At 37.6% G+C, this 25,017-nt stretch overlaps 1 protein-coding gene across 5 annotated transcripts in view; it reads right to left on the bottom strand.

Annotated features, from left to right (window-relative positions):
• Nucleotides 1-25,017, bottom strand: part of KLHL13 (kelch like family member 13) — a 91,373-nt gene that overhangs the window by 32,146 nt on the left and 34,210 nt on the right. For 2 of the 5 annotated variants that reach the window (XM_050902078.1, XM_050902079.1), the window contains exon 1: nt 10,638-10,717. The exons of 2 other annotated variants lie outside the window; for them this stretch is intronic. In XM_050902078.1, coding sequence (XP_050758035.1) covers nt 10,638-10,717 — 80 coding nt within the window. Of the gene's footprint in view, nt 1-10,045; nt 10,144-10,637; nt 10,718-25,017 lie in introns of those variants that run through there. One more of the 5 variants, XM_050902077.1, reaches the window with a different exon arrangement.

Here is a 25,017-nt window from a genome sequence, read left to right as displayed (position 1 = left end):
CCTGTGAATGAAAAGAAGATTGGAAGTCATCTCAATGAGTCTTCATGAGTTTCTCGGTTTAATTGCTAACCCCTGCACTTTGAGAAGTGGCACAACTAAATATCTGGACTGGCACAAACATTAAGGAGCTTAGTATCCCAGGAGAATACTAAATAAGCAATTTGAAAACACACAGACTGACCAAAGTATTTACAGGACTTCTGTCCATTACTGCTCCCAATTCTGTACGCAATCTTTATAGATTACTTGCAGTGAAGTATGGAAACTGTGAACTGACTTTAAAGGAGAAACAGAAATAGGTATACAGCAGAAGAGCCACTAACCCTGTGACCAAGACAGGATACAAGACCCTGTAGACAGACCCAGAATCTGAACCTTACTCACTCAATCCTTAGCCGAAGGCTTGCTGACAAACATAGCTGCCCACATCTCAAAGCATATTTTGAAGGAAGGTACAATTATGCTAAAGTACTGGAACTTTCCAGCAAATACTGACAAATATTTTTTAACTGGCTGGAGTTACAACATGATTCACAGAGGCAAATTGCTTTCTAAAGCACTTAGCAAATATTAACCTGTTAAAACAGTTCAGAGGCATCCAGGTGACCCATGATAAGCAGGGATCTGTGGAAACTATGACAAGTTTTACTCTCAACTAGAATATTCAAATTATGGAATTTCCATTTTGTATAGAGCTCAGTGGCAGGAATGAAATAAAACAATATCCTGTTATGATGTTTTCTTCAGAAGTAGTTGAACCCATTCTGATGCAACAGAAACAAGGCAACTATGAATATTATTGGAGATTTGTTCATTTACATCAGTAAACCATTAATCTGTTTGAAATTGTCAGAGCATAGTGCACAGTCTTTGAAAACAAAGTAAGGAGATCAGCCTACAGCTACAGATATTTCAGAGTGCATGTTCTCTGATTTATTTAAAACCCACAGTCTTTACATAACTCAGTAAAAGCTTGCCAAAGCCATATTGGCCAGACAGTGAATTCTTAATTTGGTGAAGCTCAATAGCTTGTTTTTGAAAGGATTATAACCTTATTTTCTCTGTCAAATTACTGTTCAATGAACCATGACTGCAAGTGTTCTGGTCACTGGTAAATGGCATCTTCAGCAATCACTCCTGGCATGTGCCAGTACTCTGGTATTTATCAACAAACAAAGAACCAGATTTCAATTTCATATTAAGATACTCTTATTACAAGACAAATCTTTACTATTTTATGATCTATCAAAAAAATCTGGTATATTACAGGGCTATCCTATACGTGCAGCTATGCATGTATTTTGCTAATGAATCTATTAATGAAAAGGCCAGTGAAATACAATGAAACTCTCATTTATTATTAGATATAGAGTAATTCTTTACTTTGTATGCGTAATCTGCCAAAAAGTATTTTAGTATGCTTAGTCTGCCAAAAAATAATTTAAGTATTGACTATCTTACTGTCTTCCCATTATGAACAGATGTTCCAGCTTCCTGAGTAATGAATTTAGGAATTCTCCAACAAATTACATGGCCACCTAGGAGCTCAATAAGCATAACTGATATGGCAGCATTGTATAAAAGAAAATCTCCTAATGCTTCTATTAAGAAATTCAAATATTATTATAATGTAGATGAACAAATTATACAATCATGGTATTTTACATTTCTTCCATTCCGTATCTTCTACCCATACAATTTCAGGAAATCCTTTATTCTGGCAAAGAAGTTACTTTTACATTTGTCCTCCCCTAAAATAACATCTCATCTTTTTATTACTACTTTTTAACAGGAGTTTCTAACTTAATTCCTTTGTAGTATCAATAACCCAGGAAAACTAGTCAGTTTTATAATTTGTTAGTGGTTTCTTATTACAAAAATACAGCAAAAGTTTCTATAGAAAATGCAAGTTTACATTTTAAAATAGATACATGACTCCAGCTAGAAGAGAAAACAAAGACAAAAGGTCATTTTTGTTCCAATAGGTTGACAGAGAAGGTTAACTCCTCTCAACAGACCAACCACCATGTTCGGCAAACTTCAGTTCTTGCTTTGGGGGCATACAGGTACGGACACAGGCTGCTGCTAACGATCTGAAAGTAGGATGAACGTAAGAACAGCACTGGAAGGCAGGACCTAAATCACTTTGTGTATCACCTCCGTGATACACACAAAGCATTACGAGTAGGAATAATGCCTTCTTTTACTTTCTTATTATGACCACTAGTCCCATGCTCTCAGCTTCAGATGTCACTGTTTTTACCGTACAGTTTAAAGGCTGTATTTTTAATGATGAACTAGAGGCTGATAATTTTACTTTGCATTTATCAGGTTTCTGCATTTCTTAAAAATGCCATTTTAGTACGGTTTACTTGAAAGGGGCCACCGCAACCAGAAGTTTGCGAATGTTTACCTCAAGTGAATTAACATTGCATTTTAACTACTGTGGGTGTGATTTTCAAAAGTAGGTACAGCAGCTAGTGCAGAATACTGCTCACCTTGGGCAATGCTCTGATGTTTATATTTGACTATCTCACTTTTTACAGCTAACCTTGTTTATAGATTAAAAGGACAGCAGTAACAGCAGAACATTTAAACATCTGTTTAGTAACTTGATACTGAGCTCTTCTAAATCTCCACTCCAGGAGAAAGGCATAAAGCTTACTGTTTCTTAAATTAAAAAACCCAAATAGATGTTCCTATATCCGTTTTCCACCTTTCCTCTAAAGGTGTTCTGTAAAAGGAGAACAGAAAACCGGGCTCTGTACAGTAGAACAAACAAGTGAGAAGTCATATTTTACTTTCACAAGGCTCTGGCCAAGGGCAGCAGGAGAGGAGGATATAGGCCTTCCAAACCCCCAAAATCAGCAGAGAAGTACAAAGATCATTTCTGGACACACGCTGATGGGCAGCAAGCAGAGGCAGGTAGCTTGCCAACTTTAACTGCTGTTCGGACACAGTTACAGCATGAGATGCTCATTGCAATGACCAGCTTAAGAAGGTGTCTAAAGGGGAAATAAAGTACCGAAGCAATGTAGCCTGAGCAGCTCAGCAAGCACAATCACCAAAGGTAGCAAGGCCACGAGGGGAACAACATACACAAACGGACTTGACGGACAGGGACACTGAACCTTGTTCAACCAGAGTCAGGCTCAAGGTAATGTGCTTAAGCTGTTCTAGAAGCCAAGTTTTGGAGACTAGTGCATAGATGTCAAGCCTTTAACATTCCCCTTTTTTTCTTTTCTTTTTTTTAATACAGTCAACACACAATCACCATCTTGACAAAAAGTTGCTGCCCAAGCACACAAGCCCACAATGTCAACAGAAATGATGAAGGCTACTAGAAACACTCAGATGATTGAAGATGCGATCACTGTTCCAAACGTCAATGGATCTGGGTGGAAAGGAGGACAACACAAAAATGAGGATATTCCCAATGTCACTTGAACCTTTCTGTATCACTTCCTAGTAAGGCCACACTGTGACCAAAGCCAGCACAAAATTAGGTCCCACAAAGCCAGCAGAAGAGGACTGAGCAACGTCATCAGCTGTTTTGGTATGATTTCCCAAGGATACGCACACAGAAAATATTCTCCCCAAAATTCCTTCTTAAACAACTATCAGAGGTCTCAAGCTGTTTGCAGCATAATTACAGCTTGCTGGTTAATTCAAATTTGTTTTCCACAGAAAGAAAGCAATATTTGGCTCAGTCATTGCTATAAAGCTTTTCTTCCTAACAGTATTTAGTCTCTCTGGGAGCCTTAGTATCACATCCACATTTATCTATTTGACAAAGGGTTTACCATTCATTGAGCCATTTGTAGCTTAAATTTGCAGACTCAGATTGTTTAATGAGAAACGGTTCTCTAACGACTTTTTGCCAAAGTTGGTGTTAGCCTATTGATTCCTACTATTAAAAACAGAAAAAGCAAAGCAAATACACATGCTTTGTAAGCTTTTATACAGAATCAGAACTACTTTATTTCCTTGATGTCCAAAAAGGTAAAATACAACAGTCACTCAGAGGTTTCACAGTTTAGGCTGGACTGACACTGCACATCCTAGTCTCTGCCCCTTATATTTGGTCTTAAGTGTTCAAAAGGCAAGTCACTTTTAGCTAGGCAGCTTAATACTTCCTGTGCATTACAAAACACTTAAGAAAAACATTTTGCATGCACCAGCAGATTACAGCTCTACCTGATGTGCCCTTAAAGTTAGTCTTCATACACATAGAAATTGTTAAGTTTGCAGAATGGTTCCTTAGAGACAAAAACCTATATATGTCTAAGGTGGCACCTGCACATTCAAGACTTGGTCATAGAATATACATCCCACTGTATTCCTGTAACAAATTTAGAAACAACTCTTTTTCAGAGTGTTAGCTTTTTTTTCCTATATACTGTACAGAATAATTTTGATAGCTTAAAAGCCAGCAAAAAAGTAAACAAGATTCTGACGTTGGGGTTTGGTAATTAACCCCTGCTCTTTCTGCTACCTAGGTCTGCTCTACCATTCCTCTTGCTTTGTCACTTCCCACAGTTGTTTTAGCATTCCTTTATTACAATCTCCTGGGGAGAATGTAGGGTGGCATTAATGACTTTAAAACGTAAAATATTTTCCCCTACATGATAAAGTGTTTAAATCTAAGCATGTCAGATAACAGGTGTGGGTGACTTGTCCATCCCATGACAAAACACATTTTTGCAACTTAGATATTGCAACAATCTCAGTCACTGCTGAACAAAATATTACAGCAATAATATAGATGTGCTCTTCCACTTTAGTGTTACAGCTACACATTATTACACTACAATTCCCACTATTACCATTTAGAAGAAGTGACTATTATTTTAAAACCCCAATATTCACCAAGTATTTTATAAAAATCCATAGGTATCCCCATCCAAATGTCAACAGAAAATACTGCATAACACTGGAAAAGCCAGCAAGTAGAGAGTGGAGAACAAGATTTTTCCACAATAACAAGGAAATAATGGCAAAAATGACAAACTGGCAGAACTGACATTCTGGCAGAATAGGCTGAGTAACATATTCAAGACAACTCAATAAAGATGCTTTAGCATGTCACAACATAAAGTCAATATTGCAACATCATGCTATATAAGGAGGCAAATGTAATTTTGAGGACCTGTAAACCACAGCATCACCTATAAAGGTCTGCCCAGAAAAACCACTAGCACTGGGAAACTTCATGACAACCAGGTTTGGGTTTTTTCCTTGTTTTTGCCAGTTTATTACTGCAATGAAATTTCACATTTCGAACTTAGAATAATCTACTGAAATACCTATTATTTAAAAAGCAAAAGTAAGATCAACAGGCACAAATGAGAACTCTATACACAAAATTGCCGGGATTAAAAGCAGTCTTCTGTTTATAAGCCCCTTCTATTTTCCACCCACCTAATTCATCTGTTTGCATGCATTGTCAAATTAGTTTAAAAAATATTTGGGGTGAGCTGCACATTGACTTTCAACATGTTGAAATTTGAAATATCTAGGAAGTAACTGCTTAAAATGGACATGTTGCCAAAGACAGGCGAATCTGTTTTGGTGTGAATACCATGTAGTCTGTCAAATGCTCAAGAGCCCAACAAAAGGGTTTATTTACTAAAAATGACCAATGAAGATAAACACATGGGGTGGTCTCACGAAAGAGAACTAATACAGATGGTCTGATGAATTATGCATACATATCTTTTCCCATTTAAGTATATATCATTGTATAGCATAAATTCAAAGAGCTCATTGTAGAGCAAATCAGAGATTTGAAAGAAGACACAAAAGCATTAACCTATATAAGCAGCTAAAACTCATGCTGATTACTCCAGAGTATTAAGAATTTATTCTACTTTTCTGCACAGTAACTGATTTCCATTACTGCAAAGCATTTCCTATCGGACAAATTTCACAACCACATGACTCAGGATAGACAGACTGTGTTGCAAACCCTTCGATAGCAATATATTTGGAGTATCGCATTTGTTTATTTCTCCCAACATTAGTCAGTTATTTATGAAAACACATGCAAAGGATAGTCTCCATTTAAAATATCAACACACTATTCCATGCAAAAGCAGAGAAGGCACTAATTTTACAAACAGATTATGCTGCATTAAGAATTTTTTTTATTTTACTTCTTTTTAAACATGGCATGTTGGAGACTAAAAACACTTAACTGAGCATTTAACTTTTTAGAAAACAGCTAACAATCATTCTCACATGATATAGGCTTATAGAATAATCCTATGTCATAGTATTTTTGAAAATAGCATTATTGAATTCTTTGTAGATGTCCATCATAGTACTTTAATCTCCAGAGTTTCCACAAACATTTCTTCCATTCATGGTAATGGAAGATGTGCACAACTTGGGAAAACAATATAAATGACATTGCTAGTGTGAATAAGAAAGAATTCTCCTTAGTTCTTAATGTATGAGATGACGCGACCCATGAACAATAACTGGGACACATATTCCTTTTACCTCAAAGCTGTTATATACAACCAAATTCTGAACCGTTCCCCACCCTCTCTGAAGTAGTGCTTCAATTCTTAACCTCTGCTTATGTCAGTCACTGGGTGTTTTTTGTTTTTTAACATGTGGCTGTCAATACACAGCTGCAATGCCAAGGAATACCACTTTTCCAACTTGGTATTATTCACTTTGTCCTTTTCTCTGATTCACTTGCTGAAACTGCTCACCTGCCCACATAATACATTAAGTCACCTAGGTCTGTCCCCACATAGTCAACACAACTGCAAATATGAATATGGTTTCACTAGCGGACCATAAACATGCTGTAACAGCTTTCACACTCATTTTGACAAAAAGAATCTATATTCTAAACCCCAGCGCCGTAAGTGTCATGAAACAAAATGTAAAGCAGCTTGACAAAGGCATGTGCATGCACACCTATCTGCACATTCCAAACTCATGCATTAAGCCAGGCTACATTACACCTACATATATTGGTCACATGGCAGTGCTCCAATTCTAATACTACCTAATTTTCCCTATGCAACATCACTGGATCTCTCCATCAACTTGGGGGAAAGCTCAAGCTACTCTGGACCAGGTCCACCAGAAGCCAGGGGATGTCTGCACTCCCCTTCCGAGGGACCCTTTGCCCTCTGTATAACGTGAAGAGTTACCTCTTGCAGTCAGGATAACCTGAAAATATTCCTAATAAATAACTGGTGGTAAACAAAACCACCGGCCAAGAGGCAGCGATTCACTGCTGCTCCTTCCCATTGCCAGGAAAGCAGCACCAGACCCAGCAAAACCAGCAGACTTCCCAGTAACAGAACCACATCCTCACCTACAAAGTCATCAGCTCAACTTCGGCAGGTCCTCTGTTTCATGTACTACCCAGCCACAAATTTCCCGCAACAGAGAACTCTCTGGGATGAGCTCTTTGTACTCATACCCCACCTCGGGAACTCCTGCAAACTTTTCAAGCAGAGACTGCAGCTAAACCACCCCAGCTGCACAGCTTGCAGGACAGTTAACTGTTTTACGGTGGTACTTTGTTGGTAGATGCCTGCTTCATCCAAGAAGCCAAACGTGCTCTTAACCGCCAGTCTCGGCATTTCGATACAAGGAAACTAAGGCAGAGTTCAGGTATCATGTACACAGACCAAAAAACACACTAATAAAATCTATGTGTCCTGACTTCTAGATAAGTTACCTGTAAATCATAAGCAGGATGAAGCTGTTAAAGTTAAGGTCAACTTTACTAAAAAAACCTGAAAAACTGGAATTTCAAGTACAAAAAAAAAAATCACCTGTAAGACCTCTCTACTTTACATTCCAAATTACACTACAAACCTATTTTATAAGATTAAGATGTCAAGTATTAAAGGGATTAAAAGCTCAATTATACCCTCGTATACTCTAGATCCAAAATATCAAGTATAGAAATGTTCATCTGTGAATTCAAGTTCTATGATCATTTATTTTACAGCAATACATATTCCATTTCACATGCCACTTATTCCTGAATCTTTTACTCAAAACATAAGCCTTTTGCCAGTGTGCAAAGTACTACTTATGAAAGAAAACTTATAAATATGAATGTGAAAAACATCACATCACATAAAACATTAGCAAATTTACTGTAATCTCTGCAATGAAGATAATGAATTCCATCACCTATTTTACTGGTCAACCTAAATTACAAGGTTGTTTTTATCAGTTGATACATACCGCCTAATCAAATAGGTGCCATTTTGTAATGTTTTTCATTCTTTATAATAAAATATACGAACAAGTTAACATTACATTTAAGAGTCTTGCTAATGTCAGGACTGTGTGCCAGTGAAGAAACACCTCCATAAACACTGGGATACATTGACCCGTTATAAAAAGATGATTAAGGCTGCTGATCACATATTTCTCATGCTCCAGATAAGCTCAGCCTCATATAGTTAAGCGTGATCACTAAACCTGTTCACATACTTTCAACACACTGAGATAATCAGCTACATGATCCCCATCATAAAAGCCGGAGCATACACAGAGCTAGATTAGCAATTTAAAGGCAACACACAAAAGAAATGCTCAGTTTCAGCAGCAGATAGATCAGACTAGGGTATTTCTGACTTTCTTCCATGTAATAAGTACTATAGTTTGAAAAACAAAAGCATAACATACAGCACTAAAGATACTGTTTCCTTGAAATAGATTCAAAAGCCTCACAACTTTTATCATGATACTTTCTTTGTATTTGGTCATTTTTAAAAAAAAACTCAGAATAAGTAGCAATTTATTGGAAATAGCTTATCTTCTGGTAGCCCTAAGCATATTTGATGCATCCAGTTAGTGAAAAGGCTGAAGCACTTCCATGAAAACTAATCTTCAATAGGAGTGTGCACAGCACAGGTTCTATACAGCCAGGTTAGCTCCTTAAACCCCAGCCTTTCTGACCGAGAACAATAGTGACCACACATACGGCGTTGTATTGTTTCAGCTCCACCGCTTATCAATGCAATTCTCAGCAACAACCAAAAAAGAAGACATTCAGAGGACCTGTAAATATCTATTTCTTACAGCATGTCCCTACAGTAGCTGAAGCAAAAGTCTATCTGCAAGATGACAATACAAGCTTTAAAGTACTAATATTGTAGGTATTAGGCTGGAATACTACTGGAAAGTAATAGTCTTTATAGTAATATCCAGATAGGGAAGTCATCTACACTGCTACTTCTGTATTTTAAAGCAAGTCTTCCTCATTTTGAAAGAGCTGCTTCCTTAAATAAAGGCAGAAGCAATTCAGTACCCTATGCTTAGTTTTATTTCACAGAAGGAAAAAAGCCACCTGTATATGCTAACACAGAACTCACAGCAACAAAAGGTGAACAAAAGCTCCGTCAAGATTTGGCAAGACAAAGGCATATTGTTTCCATGTGTATTAAAATACTCTTTCATGTGAAGCTACTTTACATGGACAAACCGCATAACTATATAAGTATTCAGATATGAATGATTTATATTTATGTTTTAAGCTTTTATTGTAACTTTGTAAAAAGACATTCAATTTGTATTAAGGCTAAGACTTTCAAGAATAAGACAAGACCAAAGCAGGATGATTTCTTTTATACAAGAACTTACATGAACAAAAGTGCAGTACAATACAGCAGGTGATTTCATGTTTAATTTCCAAGTGTAATAGTCAGGAGGAGGAAATGTTAGCATATACAGTACAAACAAAGCCTGCCTCAAAGCTTAACTTGTCAATTCAAGATCAGCTCTACAAATTAACAGCAACACAAACTTTTCAAGTGAACATATACGGTATTATTATGAATATGGCTTAATCTGCACAATTTCTCTACATTTCAACAAAGAGAGAAAGACTCAACACAACATCCATCATGAAACATCCAGGATAAAATCTGGGGGGTCTACATAGAAAACAAGGTAAAATTCTGAGTGCCAATGTCATTTAATACATAACAGGGTATTTTGCCACAGGGTAGTCTCACGAAAGCAATCCCACCTTATTATCCTCATTTCTCTCACTTACATGTATGCTGGAGAAAGTGGCGATGACCTGGATGTTTTAAGCACAGGAACTGGGAATTTCCAGATAGCAGGAGAGCTCGTTTTCCATTTCAATGGCATGTTGTCACCACGGTACTACAATAACAGTAAACAGCGTTTCCATAACAGACTACCAACTAGGACTTCCATTCCACACACTACTGACACAGCAGTGGCTGCTGCTAAGAACAAGGAAATGATTCTGCCAATGCCCTTAAACCGATGCTTCCAATCTGTAAAACAGGGCTGCAAGGCATCTCCTTTTAAATCCTGCTGTCGCCTAAAGCAATATGATGATTCTATCCTTCTAACTCAACAATAGTGCCACCTCGTTAGGGAAGCACTGACTGCAGTATATGTTTAAAAAAAAAAAAGAAGACTGCACTGTGCACACCAGCACAATGCAGCTTTATTTAATAAAAGCAGCTAATTTTTAAAGAACTGTTTCTGATGCTATTGTTCTACCTTAACAGGGACACTGCAGCACTGTACTATATTCTCTTCCTATTAACCTCATTTCTGACCAATGGAAGCAGGAAAAAAAATGGGTTTCATATGAAAATGAAACAACATACCTACTCAGAATACACTTGTCATCCTCTGAACATTCTTCTTTTGAGCTGCAACAATACAAATGGGATATAAATCTCAGCATAGCCTTAGGCCACGGCTAATAGAGATCAGTGACTAAATTCAGCAGCCTGTTTTCCTCCTGTGCAAGCTCTGACCAAACAATACAAGAATGCCATTATGGAAAAAGCCCATTGCAAAAATCAGTCCTTCTAATCCATAGCTAGGAAGACAAAATAAAGCCCAAATCGCTGCAGGTTTCTGCATGCTCTTCTAATAGCTTCTGGTTCAGGATGCTCTCATTTTCCTATTCTCATTTCCAAGGAGGATGAGCAAAATCTCATGCATTTTACAACATGCTATGGGAACACAAATATTACTCTGTCTTCTGCAGTAGAGAAGCAGAGAGTAGCACGCTGTTAATAGCAGTCTTTGTAGGGACGCTATCAACAATCTAATTCTCAACGCCCCCCCCAGCAGCTCACAAATTGCCTGAAGAACTGATGAAACAAACGGTCATGCAGGTGTCCATCAGGGACCACTCTGCAACTCTGTGCTCTGCTTGGTGACCTCCCAGGGCTGATGACAGCAGGGAGCATAGAAGGCAAGCTATTAAAAAGGGAACGGAGAATTTAATAGCATATTGTGCATAAGCAGAGCAGATTTCTAGGGGAAAAAGGTAGAGCTTCAGCTATACTGACTGCCTTACGGGGAAAAAAAATTTAAAAAAATCACTTTTAATGTATTGCCACAGTAGACCGAATCAACGCTAAGATGTTTAATCTACAAATTTCAGAATAGTCTTTGTACAGCACGACAATTTTTCTGTTCATCAGGACAGCTTAATCCTATCACAAAAAAGCCAACACCCTGTCACGCTACTCAGCAATAAAGAACAGAACCAGGAGCAGAATTTCTATAAATTTAAACGTTTTAATAACATTTAATAACACTCTGATAGGTATTTCGTAATGGTGAAACCTACATGGTTAGGTTTATTTTTGGGATGAAATCACCGGGGAATAATTGCTGCTTCTGATCACTATTATAGAAAATGTTTGCCCAAAATAGTTTTGGGCATTTGAAGCTGTTACCACAACCACAGGCAAGGAAATAAAATAACCCAGGATGATCAGAGCCAAGGACTAATTCAAAACCAGATGCACCTATGTGACAAACAATTGAGGAGCTCTCTCCCACTTCTTTAAAGTTCTAAATGACACATGAGCAGCATTAACGCAGCCAACAAATTTCACAGAAACTGCTACTTGAACACTGAACAGACATTTGCTGTGTAGGACAACAGTGTTTATATGCTATAAATATTAAGAAACACTAGCCCTGCAGAGAGCAAGTATGCAGTTTTAGCATAAAGAAGTCTGACTTTTAGTAAAAGAATTCATGCATTTACATGCCAACAGCCATGCTTGTCTGCACGCATGGTAAATATTGTGTGCAGTCTCCTACATATACATAACACCAGACTACTAGATCATGCCTTCTCTGCGCTGAAGGCCTAAAAGTTAAGTTGAAAGAGATTAAATAGCAGCTATGATAACCACAAAGAAAAATATCACAATTTTGAATTCATACACTCAATTTTGCTTTTGCATTTGCCATCATACAGAAACTCTCTTAAAATACAATACGCAAATGCTGTTACTCCTTTCCTTACATTGAGTGCACAGCCAGTGCAACCAACTGGTAACTGCTTTTACAGTCTGTATCTCCCTGCTCTGCCAACCCCAAGGAGCCGATTACACATTTTATTTATTAACAGCAGCATTACTAATACAAAAGAATGAGGCTAAGGATAATCAGTGGGCCACTTTTGAAAAAGTAACTCTTGAAATACCCTTTTGACCAGTAAAATAAAAGCCAACTCAAGCCACACAGTCAGTCATTCTCAAGCATTGACTGGTATTTAAGTCAATCAATGCACATCCAGAAAGCAGTTATTCTTACTTCTGACCCCAACAAGATCATTCAGCATAGAGGGCAGCATTAGTGCTATTAGTGCTCAAATACCTACTCTCCTTTGGGTGCTTCTATTCCCATTTACTTTTCATTTAATTTACAAGCAACCTAATTAAAACCTTTACAGAAAACCCAGTAGCAGTAAACTTAACATTTTTTTTTTTGAAGTTTATGAATCCCACGCACTGCCCAACTTCATCTCCTCCTAATGTCCAGCACACACTAATTGATCAAAGAGCCAATGTACAAAATACGGAATTGAAGGAAGCAGCAGTGCCAGGTACTCTAGAAACAGGCAAATGCTTTTCAGTTGCAAAAGAACCACCACGTGAGAAATGAATCACCTACCTGCACACAAGGAGAAAAATATAAATCAAATACCATTTTCTTCCTGACAGTCACAAATCGGTTGTGTATTCCCAGGGAAAAGATTACCTAAATGTATTCTACGCTTTACATAAATTATTCCTAAGACAACAGAAAAATCACAGTATATTACTCTGCTATTTTAATTAAGACGTCAAAATAACAGTTTAGTTACACATTTAAAAACATGGGAGAAATAACCTGATCTCCTGGAGTGCATTGCACCCACGGAATATACTACATTTTCTGTTCTCACATTACATTGCTTTGCCACTCGTCCCCAAATTAACTGGTACTGAAGGCCAAAAGCAGCATTACAGCTTTGTGCAAAATCCTACTTGTCAAGGAAACAGTTATTCCTAGACAAGTGCTATGAAAACACACCAAAGTGGAGCACCAAACTGGAGATCTGCTTTTCTTTTTATTTAAGATTAAACAGCTTCTTGGGACCATTCAAGGGGCATGTTTTCTGTATTTTTCTCACAAGTTCACGTTCAAGATTAAAAGCATCTACCATTTATAACTTGCTTAAAGTTACATTCTACTTATTATCTGAATCTCTTATATATCTTTTATTCTGTACACAAAAGATGAGAACGAGGAAGCCTTTGGGTTTTAAGCAATCATTTCCATGCTAGTATTTCCAAAGCTGCACTAACAGCAAAAGAACTGTATCAAGCACTTCTGCAGAAAACTCCTCCATGAAGTAACTGAACAGGTGGCATAAGAAAAAAGAAAATAAAAAGACCAAGGCAAGATCCCAAGCTGCTATTTTACAGATCTGAGCTGTTAGCAAGGCCAGAAGCTATCGATCGAGGCTGTACAGCAGTGCAGCTCTGATCCCACAAAAAGAAGGTACACAGAAGAGTGCTTAAAGGAGCAAGGCATTTCTTATTCCTTTTCCTCTACCCTCCACCCCAAATCCTTCTTCGCTATTGACCAACAAGCAAGATTTGGTCCCAGATGAGGGGAGCAGGCACGCAGCACTGTACTCCGCAAGCACATGAACAAACCACACACAGAACCACCCTTTGCAAGCGTGCTGATCACAGCATCTTTTTCTCTGCAAGCTCTCCCTGATCTTCAGGGTAGGAATGCAGCTAAAACTGCTTCCCTTGTGATTCTCTTCCTTTTTCTTGCGATATCCTCCTCTTTCCTTTGTACAGCTTGAACGCGAAGCTGCTACCTCGTTGTTTCATACATACCGACTGTCAAAACGTATGCCTTTGCTGCCTTTTACCTGCATTACAAAATACAAGTTCTTCTCTTACAGCCCAATATGCTTACATTTCTGGGGCATATATACTTCCAACAAAACTTTTAAACCATCTCTGCATTTCCCATAAGACTTCCCCTCATGGTTGTTCAAAGAAGAAAAAGTCATAGGCAGAAAGATGTATCAGAGCCCAGTGGCAACGTACAACTATACTAGTCTGAAAATATTTATTCTTAGCCTTGAAATGCCACGTGATTTTTTGTAGGAAAACTAAGCAGAGTAAAACTTAACTTCCAGACATGCCCCTGGATTTTCATCAGTTTTCACAGATTGAGTGTAACTTCTTTTTTCAGCCCTTAAACTGTTAAAAACAAAACCAAAAAATATCTGCTCAGTCAAGTGATTTGCTGCGGTTAGAAGATTTGCTGTTCCACTCTAACAAGCTGCTTACCTCGCTCCTTTTATTCATCTACTAAGTATCGGAGGAACTGAAAGCACTAGGTTGAAATAGGGTTATGCTATATGGAAACTTTCTTCAGTCTTGCATACCCTTTGTAGCGTGACCTGAAAAGTCTTCTGCACTTCCAGAACATCAGACTTATTTTAGCCTTACAGAAAGAAAAATGTTCAAAGTTAGTGACTGTGTGATTTACATCTCCCATTTTCATCTAGAAATGTAAACAGAATGGTCTAAATATTTGTGTCACAAATATTACATTTTCTAACATTAGACTTTTTCTTATACAAACACTATCAGTAGAAAAGATGCCAACGCACAAAAATAGGTTAAAATGGTGGTGTTAAGACCAGTAAACATCTTCAGACTTTTGAGATTTTTTTCCCAACACCTATGTTCTAAAAATCATTGATTCAAAGCCATGTTTCCATTTTAAAATGGAAACATAAGTTGTTATATGATGAAATCTCTACAATGTGATATTAGCGCTAACAAAGCTTGCTCCAAACTGAAGGCAGAAACTCAGTCTCACATTGGAAGGAATTGCTCTGGTCTTTTGCATAACTTACAACTACCAGCCCACTGAGCTGATTCATACTGCTACACAAGACCATTTTGATAAAGACGAAAATAAAACAAAATCCCCAAAATGCAGTAAAATATTCACATCAAAGCCATGGAGCTCAAACGCAATAATCATTTCAACATCAAATCATTTCAGCATTTTAAATATGGCTGTAAAGCCACAAGTCTAGAAACTGAATGGGAGCAAATAAGGATGCGTAACATTTCTCTTCAGGATCCCTAAAAAATTGACAAGTGTGTTAGTTTAATTGGTTTCCTTATTGAGCTCTTTCCCCTTCACATGGATGCTTCTCATGCCTCTACCTCTGGCTTTTCAATCTATTAAACTGCAGCTGTTCCAAGTACTAGAAGAGAATAATTAAAAGATGGTGTTGACAGTACTGCCCTATATATGAGTCAGTTAATTAATACAATTTCTTTGACCATATATCATGAAAATATTCATACCAAAATTCATATGAAGGGAAAGCAAATCTCTGCCTAAAGAGGAATCCAAAGGAAACCAGTGCAGTTATGTTTGCAGTCCCCTCACAGTGACACTGTAACATTCCCCAAATATTGAAGTACAGGAAAAAATTGGCAATATGCACCTGGCAATACTTTTTATTGAAACTACAACTTTCCTAGAAACCTCAAAGATCTATCTTATAAAGAAACAGTCTTTCAATTATTTTTAAGTAAATTAAGGAATAAGCTTTAAAACAGCTGAAGACAGTTCTGAGAATTACACATGTACTTTGACTTACTGTCCGCTACGTTGTCTCAAAGAAATTTTTTTTTTTTTTTTTTAATAACTGGGGGGAAAAAAGCCCTCAGACACCAGATATAAGTTACAGCATCTTTTGGAAGCAATTGCACTGTAGACTTCAAGATGCACACGGCCTCATAAATGGAACAGAGATGCTTACAAAACAGTTACTATCAAATATATTTAATTCTTTTAAATTAGGCTGACTGCTCAAGGAACAAGGAATAATCATAAATTGTAAAGCATAAAGAAGTGAGATAAACTAGGTTTGTAGCCAACCCCTCCTGCTGTCAAAATGCTGTAAGCATTACAGGTTCCTGTCTCTATAGCAATATGTGTAGGGCCATTTCTAAAACGGGAAAAAAAATCCCCAAGTCTTTAAATATTAAGTTAAGCAGTCAGGGCATGTACCACATGTTTAACAAGAAGTACTGCAGTTTGCCATCCACCCACTCAGCATTTTTTTTCCTGTATAAATGAGGAAATTGCTACAGTAACATTTTAGGATGCATCATTTCAGTGAAAGTTATTTTTATACATAAATATACATACGCATACTATATATGTGTCTGTATACATAGCATGTGTATATATACACACAATATACACACACTTTTTATATATATATATACACACACACACACACAACAAATATATTACACTGCATCTGACACAGCCACTTCCCCTTCCCTCCCAGACACCTTAGTTAGGAAAGATTCAAGTTCTCACATGATTTTGAGACTACCAAAATGTATGCTCTTCAACAAACCAAAGAGGCAGCAGCTGGCTGACTGAGAAGTAATTGCGTTGAGTAATGAGTTTCTCCATTTCATACATTCTTCAAAAACCCACAACCCTGGTCCTTACAAGTGTCATTCATTAACAAGAAAAATATCTTGATACTCTAAGTATAAAATTTCTGAAATTATTCAGCAACAGTAAACAGTTGAAAAAACCCACGCCATTTCCTATCAGGTCACAATCAGGTATTTTTAAAACAATTTAAAAAATGTAACTTAGGTTAAATCTTAAGTCAGGTTCCCAGAAACTTGCAGGAAAAGGGAAACACAGAAGAAATGAACAAACCTAATCCCTGTAGTATTCACACTTCTAATATTTAGAAGGGTTAATTTATTAAAATACTAAGTTCAGTTTCAGGTATATTTTGTAACTACACAGAGTCTCAGAAATATCTCAAATCTATTCCCAAGTGTGTGTTTCTGGCCATGAAAGTAGTTTTTATTTTATGCTACTTATGGATACCCTGCATTTTCTTGCATGTATGCTTGAAAAGGGCTTTGCTCTAAAATTGAGGTAAGATTTCTAGCAAGAAATCACTTCCCAGAGTCAAGATGCACTGTTAACTTAATGACAAGCTACAGGTTATAATATGCAAAAAAATAAAAATTCAGCTTTGCTTGTGCAAACTACTCTTACATTAAAGGCATTAGGTAAAATAAGGTCTTAAAACACTTAGTAGGAGGTAAAACCAAAGTGAGTTAATGAAGGTTTCCAACTTTTGATATAAGCCCATGTACTCTGCTGACAACATACTGCTAAGAAGAAATGCTTTTGAATTAACACCAATTTATTCAGAGAACTGTGCTCATCTTCCCCAGGTGATTATATTTAATAAATCACCACAGAAATCTGAATGCACAGTCACAGCAGCCAGACTGACCCTGCCGAAAATAATTGGTCTGAAGCAACAGTTATTTTTATTAGGTCAAACTGTGAACTACAAAGAATTTATTTCTAAACCACTTCTCCACAGCTGTTATGGTCTGTTGGCTGCGCTATTTATTTTAGTAAAGTATGCCTAAACACATTTACACATCTGACTCATATGATGCAAATATATTAAACAATTTAGTAATTAAAAGGAGCCTAGGATTGAGCACCAGCCACTAACAACTTCAGTATTTCTGCACCACAGACAGCAAACTGCAAATTACATTAGCCATGTGTTGATTAAAGTATTTTGAAAATATTCTCAAAATAAAAGTTTGTAGTCTTTTTCTTTCATTCTTCCATTATTTACATGGAATCTGTCAGTCATTTTGCATTCCCTAAACCTTATTGTCTTTATCCACTGGAGTGAGTTTTTTGTGGTCCTGCACACCTAGGCAAAGCAGTCCCTACTGAAAAGAGCAGGCATGGGGAGGCAAGAACAAAGCACACTGATCACTGCTCTAATTGTGTTTTTCTAATGACTCAATTTCTTTAAAAGTCAAAAAGATAAACTTTTTCTGAGCACAGGAATTCCCACTGCATTGTCACCTCTGATTGATCCAGTCTGCTAACCCACAATCCACAAAATTTCCAATGTGGGCAGTCTGACATCTTTATCTGAAGGCCAGAGTCCCTCAGCAAAGACTGACAGAGAGCGAGATTGAAGAAGTTTCGAGAAAGATGCTGATGCTTCAAGTCCAGGTTGTCAGAAATCGCTGTGTGCAACCTGGGAGCCGAACAGCGGGAATGAGGCTTCTGGGAGAAGACCTGAAGCTGCTGCACCATGCTGCCCATGGTCACTGCACTGCCGCTGGCTGGATCCCTTTAAGGAGTCACGAAAAAATATGACACTTACACAGATTCAATCATTTTACTTATTTGCCATCAGCTAGTCTTCAGCATGTTAAATAAAATTTTTTATGAAATAGCAACTTGAACTACAAGTTCAGCATGCTTTCACACACAAAGGCACGTGAAAGGCTTACGGAGCAAAAAGTTCAGTTTCAAGTTTATCACAAATATTAGTATTTCCCCCATTCAGTGTAAAAAAAAAAAGTACAGTTTCTCTAAACTAGAAAAGGAGTTTCAAGTCCACAGATCATTCCAACTAATGCCATGAGAACAGATGGAATTAGTACCGAAGCTGGAACAGCTGAATGGGCTACGTGGAACAAAGGGAGTCTTGCACTAAACCCCCATACTTTAAATTTCTTCAATTCTTTTTTGCCTATAAGCCAGAAGCAATCAGGAATCAACTCCTCCCGTTTGACAAAGGTAGGTGTTGTCCAAAGAATCCTTCCCAAAAGACAATGTGGGGGAACTCCCTGGTTTGTTTGCTCAGGATCCTCCCTTCCTCAGCAAATCAAGCTGGTGATAACCTCCACACTACCTGTTCCCAGAAGGAAAGCAAAAGCAAGTAACCGGGTCTCTTGTTTTGATGCTCTTCCATTCCCACAGCAGCAGTGAAAATTGACAAAAATGGATAGTTTTCACAGGTTCTTTCACTTGGGAGGGGGCCAGGAGCAAAGACACTGAAGATGTGTTTGCAGCTCAAGAAGTTTTACACCTCAATGACATCTGTAACCATCCTTGCAGTCCTAAATGCACGGAGCAGCTTTAATTACAAGATTTCTGCAGAGTTGGATACTACCTCTTCAGAAGATATCTAGTCATCTTCTACGGCAAAAAGGTTTTCTGTAAATTCCCACTGTTGAGTGTTGTTATACAAAGGACCCAAAAGGCACAGCCTTGAACATTCAGCTGAATGGGGTGTAGGGAGGGTGTACAATCAATGAGTATGTTCATGCCACAGAATTAGCACAATCTTAGTGGTTATTAACTTTAAAAAAAAAATACACGAGACTTTCAACATGTATACCTTGCTTACATTTAGATTTTTCCAGAAGAGAATGATCACAAAAATGACACTTCCTATTAAACAGTTCCATTTCTCTGAAACACTGTTATATTCTAATTCACCAAATGTCAAAATTCCTGTGTAATAATTAAATTACAGAAAGAAAATTACAAATTGCTTTTTTCTCTAGCATCTATGAGAATATAAATTTAAAGAAAACTGTACGTTCCCTAGGCAAAGTTTCAAAAGATGCGAATCATTTATTTCATTCAAGTTTGTTATGGTGGGCAAACATACAAGCTATGAATTCATTTCCAAAAGCAGATTTAAAGTGACAGTTTTAAGATATTCACTTAGCAAACTGGAACAACTTTGCAGTTACAACATCCCTATTCAGTGACAACGTAACTATCCGGATAATTTAGGATCAAATCAGGACATACTGCTTTGCATAAAATAATTGCACATAGCGAGAAAAGTCTAAGCACAAGCTGTTTTCAGAAAGGCCCACAGAAGAATGCTAATCTTATTTGGATTTTTAAAAACTGTGAAATATTTAAAACAAATAGTTTAAAGTCTCCTGATTATAAACCTTTATTTCATAAAACTTCAAACATCTGACTCTTAATCAAAATTGAAGTTCAGTGCTTTCAGAAATGTCCATGCAGCAGCTTCTACAGGTCTCACTGCTGAGCTGTTTTACCAGCACTAGCGCACACTGTAGACGGTTTTCTACATCTTTATAGTGTTGTACATGTGACCACTTCGCCCTGGCAAACCGTCCTTCGGAAACACAGAACTGAAAAAATAGGCGAAGCTCTGAGAAGGAGAGGACTGCACAGAGGTGGGTCAAAGGGCTCAGCCCAGGTGACAGCTACCAACAGCAGAGCTGCACCACTTCCCTTCCACCCGCCCTCGCGGCAGTTAAGTCAGCAAAAAAGGCTCTAAATTCTGCAAATAACACTAGACTTCTATGCAAAACAGGCGCATCGCTCTCATCTGTGCTGCTCTAGTGAATCACAGCAGGTTCAGTAGAAACCCCATTATAGAAAAAAAAAAAATCAATAGATGAGCATGGTGTAGAGGTCCTTGGGGTGAAATGGCATTGCACAGCTGTGATGTACAAAAAGACTGTACAAAAGTCAGCTAAAACAAGAAATATTTGTATTTCAGCACCTTCTGCAGCTGCAGTCATCTACTTTTCTACAGCTGAAAATCTCTTTTTGATGCATACATATACAACACCAAACAACTGTGATAACTTTGAGTTGGGACAAGCCTTTCTCTGAAAGAGTTTAAAATAAAACAGTTGTAATTCGGGTGTTTGCCTGCCAGAGGGAGCTGAAGGAAAGAAAAAAATTCCGTATCTCAATACTTCAAAAGTTTTGGTTTTGTCCTACGCCAATTAATTTAACTATTCAGACAAAAAGGGTTTTAATGCAAAATGAACCCCAGCTGTGTCTGGCACAGAGCAGACACAGCCTCACCCCACATAGGGCCCCCTTGCACCAACACCCCCGCTACCAAAACCTTGCCAACTGTGCCCAATACACTCGCTCTACGAATAAGTCCCACTGGATCTCTGAATGGAAACAATACCTACTTTTAAGGTATATTTGAGTACTTTTGGATCCACACCATAGTGGAGATGACTGCGCCAGAGATAGGCTTTTATAAGAAGGAAAGCATCACATCAGATGGTATCTAATGCTGTATTACATCAACTTGTCATTAAACACATGGCAACACTGTGCAAAGACTAAGTTTCCAGTTTACCAGAACAAAATACATATTAAGCTGAAAACAGATTTTCGTTTAAATGCTTATTGGTCTTTTTTGCACACTCTTTCCACTTACTGCTTCTAACACTTAACATTGGTACACCTATAAATCTGCGTGTGGTTAGAGTTGCTACAGCATAAAACTATAAATTATAAGTTACTATATTAATAATTTATTCTTGCGTAGCACCAGCTAACCTGAAGAGCTTAAAACAGGCAGGAATTGGTCCCCTTTTGGAAACTGGTAAAGCAAAATATCTAAACAATGTGTTCACTGGAAACAGGGATTCTGTAAAACAGCTCATGAAGGAATTTCAGTGCACACATGAACAACCCCTTCTTTCTGTTCTGCACTTCAGTTAAACTACTTCCAACTTCAAAAACTTTAGATATAAAAGCCAGCACGAATCCCACCAGAGTTTTCACGTTTTGAAAAAGAGCAGAATGAGTATGCCTTTAAATAGCTCCCTTAAATATTAAGGGCTACACCGATCCAACTTTCCTTAGATCAAAATTTGACCAACAGCTTTAAAATAAGCTTAGTAGCATCCTGTGTATTTCTTACAATCAAAACAATTTTAGGAAAATCAGTTATGCCACCTTCTGGTATTCATAAGAACTGCTCTGCAAGACAAATACTCATTTTCATAAATTCCCATTTTAAATGGGAAAAAACCAGCATAACCAGAAAACTCACTTCACATAGGACACTGATGCAAAATGTGACTTTTTTTAAGCTTCGGTTGATTTGTACAACATCATTAGCTTGGACCAGCTTGTGTCCAGCCTTAAAGTTCCTAAGCCTGTACTACCTGCTGACAAACACAGCATCGTTCCCCCACATCACCTGGTTTGAGATATGAGCTATTCTGCTCTTTGCCCCATCTCACCAGCTATAGCAAAGGAACTGGAAAAGGCAGAGAGTGAAGAGGATGAGCAAACTTGTGAAATGGCTTCTGCACAAGGAACAACTTGTAGATTGGACTTAACAGCATGGAAGGCAGATAGGCAAGAAGAAATACATTAAGAGTCTACAGTGTCACAAAAAGCACAGTAAAGGTCTACAGGGAGTCATTATTCACCAGCTCTCCAACACAATAAAGAGAAAGCTTCAAATGAAACTAGCAGATGTCTGGTGAAAAAACACAGAGGAAACTTTTTCACATAACATGCTTCAGCTATCACACCATCAGCTTTTCAGTAACCACTTCTTACAACAGATTCACAGAAGAAACTGCGAAAAGTAATAAAAAAAAAGTGGTTTGTACTGAGAGGCACGGTAGGTGATTCAGTCACATACAAGGCCAGCAATCAAACTTCTCCACCTTACCTCCCACTACCAAAGCATTATTAATACTACAGTAGGACAAATGTATGGATATGTAAGAACAACTATAAATACCCTTCCTTCTGTATTATACCTGGATCTATACAATATAATCTGTACTGCTAAGCACACAAGGAAGGATGAATTTAAGCAATGACTTCATTTCAAGAAATTTTTTATCATTTCCAACCTAAGCCTTCAATATAAAACTGTTTCTAGATGTCAAGCTTCCACCAACAATTTCTCAAGCAGAAAAAGCAGTGCATCTTCAGTGAAGGAAGAAAGAAGGCATAGAATAAGGTACAAAATATCATTAATAAATTATGTGGATAACTGACTCCAAGTGTGTCAACTCTGATGCTCCATTGTTCCTCACAAGACAAACTTCTAGCGATTCTCCAACCTTAGACAATCTTTGACCCACAAATTAGATATTTCTGGATATAATTTTCCACTGTAACTTTGAACTACACAAGTTTAGTTACATGAATTTAAAATGTAGTTAGGAAGTTTGGTGTAGGTATCAGACAAACGCAAGACCATGCTCAGGTACTTATGTACAAGTAGCAGAACCAACCTAAGACACAGCTGAAATACAAGGACATCTATAAGCATCCCCACTTGCTCATCACACTTTCCCACAAGCCTCTGCATATTCTTTCAGCTATTCAGCTCTTTGCAGTATGTGTCCCATTGTATAATCATTTTCTGGATCTCTAAACAAAGCAAAACTTATGTTAAGCAAAGCTTTGCTCTAACGTGTTCTTACAATTAAGGTTTTTTACTCATTCTTAAGTTCAGCAGTTTGGTTTCTAGAGATGCTGTAATTATCATTTTGCCCACACAAGGCAGAATGATAATATGCAGAGGGTATACACACATCATGAGAAGTACAAAACATTACTTTCATCACAAACACCACCAGAAGCCATGCTGCAACACCACTTTATTTGCCTGAAAGATTTTCCAAGAACCTCAGAAATAACTAATATAACACCAAAGTTGCACAATAATACTTCAGAAGAATCACGATAGTAACTCAGACCAGGCATAATGTGACTGCGGCCACCTGAACAAAGTCTTACTGCATATTGCACAAAGCATTGCCTGGAAAATGCAATGCTATAATCCCACATAATGAAGTGTTAAAATAATCAAATTTAAACAAAAAAAAGTCAAGCACTGACATCAGTCATGCCTGAACTGTTCCTGCCTGCCCATGTATTTACAGCATTTGTAACTGCCACTGAATAGATTTTCACAGTTTAGCAAAGCATTTCTTCACCCACGTGGATCACTGATTCTAAACTTCAAACTTTAAACTGAAAGCAGTGTTGGTGTCTAGCGATTCAAAGACAATCTCAAATGAACTCAGTACTTTCATGACACTAAAATCCTTGAAAACTGAAGCTTTTGAGGCCTTTGAATAGCATATACTGGAAACATGAAAAGAAGGCAAGATTAATTCTGGGGTCACCTGGGAAACCTCTGCTGAGCCAGCCATACACTATTCCAAATCCAAAAGCACACGACACAGCAGTCAGATTAGGAAGGGAGAAAGGCAGGGCAATAAGCCAGATATTTATTCAATAGGGTCAGTACTGAACTTGAAGTGAAATGCAGTTGGTAGCTCAAGATAAGATGAACATTTGCCACAAGAGTCTCTGTAAACACCGAAATAAAAGCTGTCCAGTGAATAATAAACCTGTGCAGGGAAACCAACAGTTACAGCAACTAGTGGACCACAGGAGTTTTACATAAACACTATAAGAGTGTTCTTTCTTTAGCGCTTCTCATCAAATTTCTGCAAACTTATGTTCTGGCTCACATCCTGAATCAAGCAACAACATGCACAAACATACCTTTTTCTGTTTGATTCCTTTACTGAAGTAGGAACATAAACAAACTACCAAGACCTTGCTGCACAAAAAGCAGCTGCTGGGGAGAAGTTTGGTTTTTTTTTTTTTAAACACAACAAAATTTTGCTGTGTTCTGAAATGCGCTTTCAGGGATTGGGGGGGGGGGGGAATGGCAATACTCAATTTAAGCACAAAATACTGATTTATTAAAAAGACCTCTTGAAGACTACCAGGGATGTTAAATATACATTCAATAAACAGTTAAGAAGTTGTTCAGGATTCTCAGCCATCGTATCAAGCATCTTGATGTAAAATGACTAAGTCTAGTATTTGCAGATAAGCAGCCTATTTATGATTATCTTTTATCAACACCCTAGAACAATGCCAAGGCACAGTGTGACTAAGCTTTTACTTCATTGCTGTAATCTGATGAAAGCATACAGAATCCAAAGGGCAAAAGTAAAAGTAAAATTATTGAGC

Source organism: Gymnogyps californianus, chromosome 9, assembly GCF_018139145.2.
Source record: "Gymnogyps californianus isolate 813 chromosome 9, ASM1813914v2, whole genome shotgun sequence".
NCBI classification, from domain to species: domain Eukaryota; kingdom Metazoa; phylum Chordata; class Aves; order Accipitriformes; family Cathartidae; genus Gymnogyps; species Gymnogyps californianus.
The sequence above is the reverse complement of the archived record's forward strand: the minus strand, read 5'-3'. Positions and strand labels throughout refer to the sequence as shown.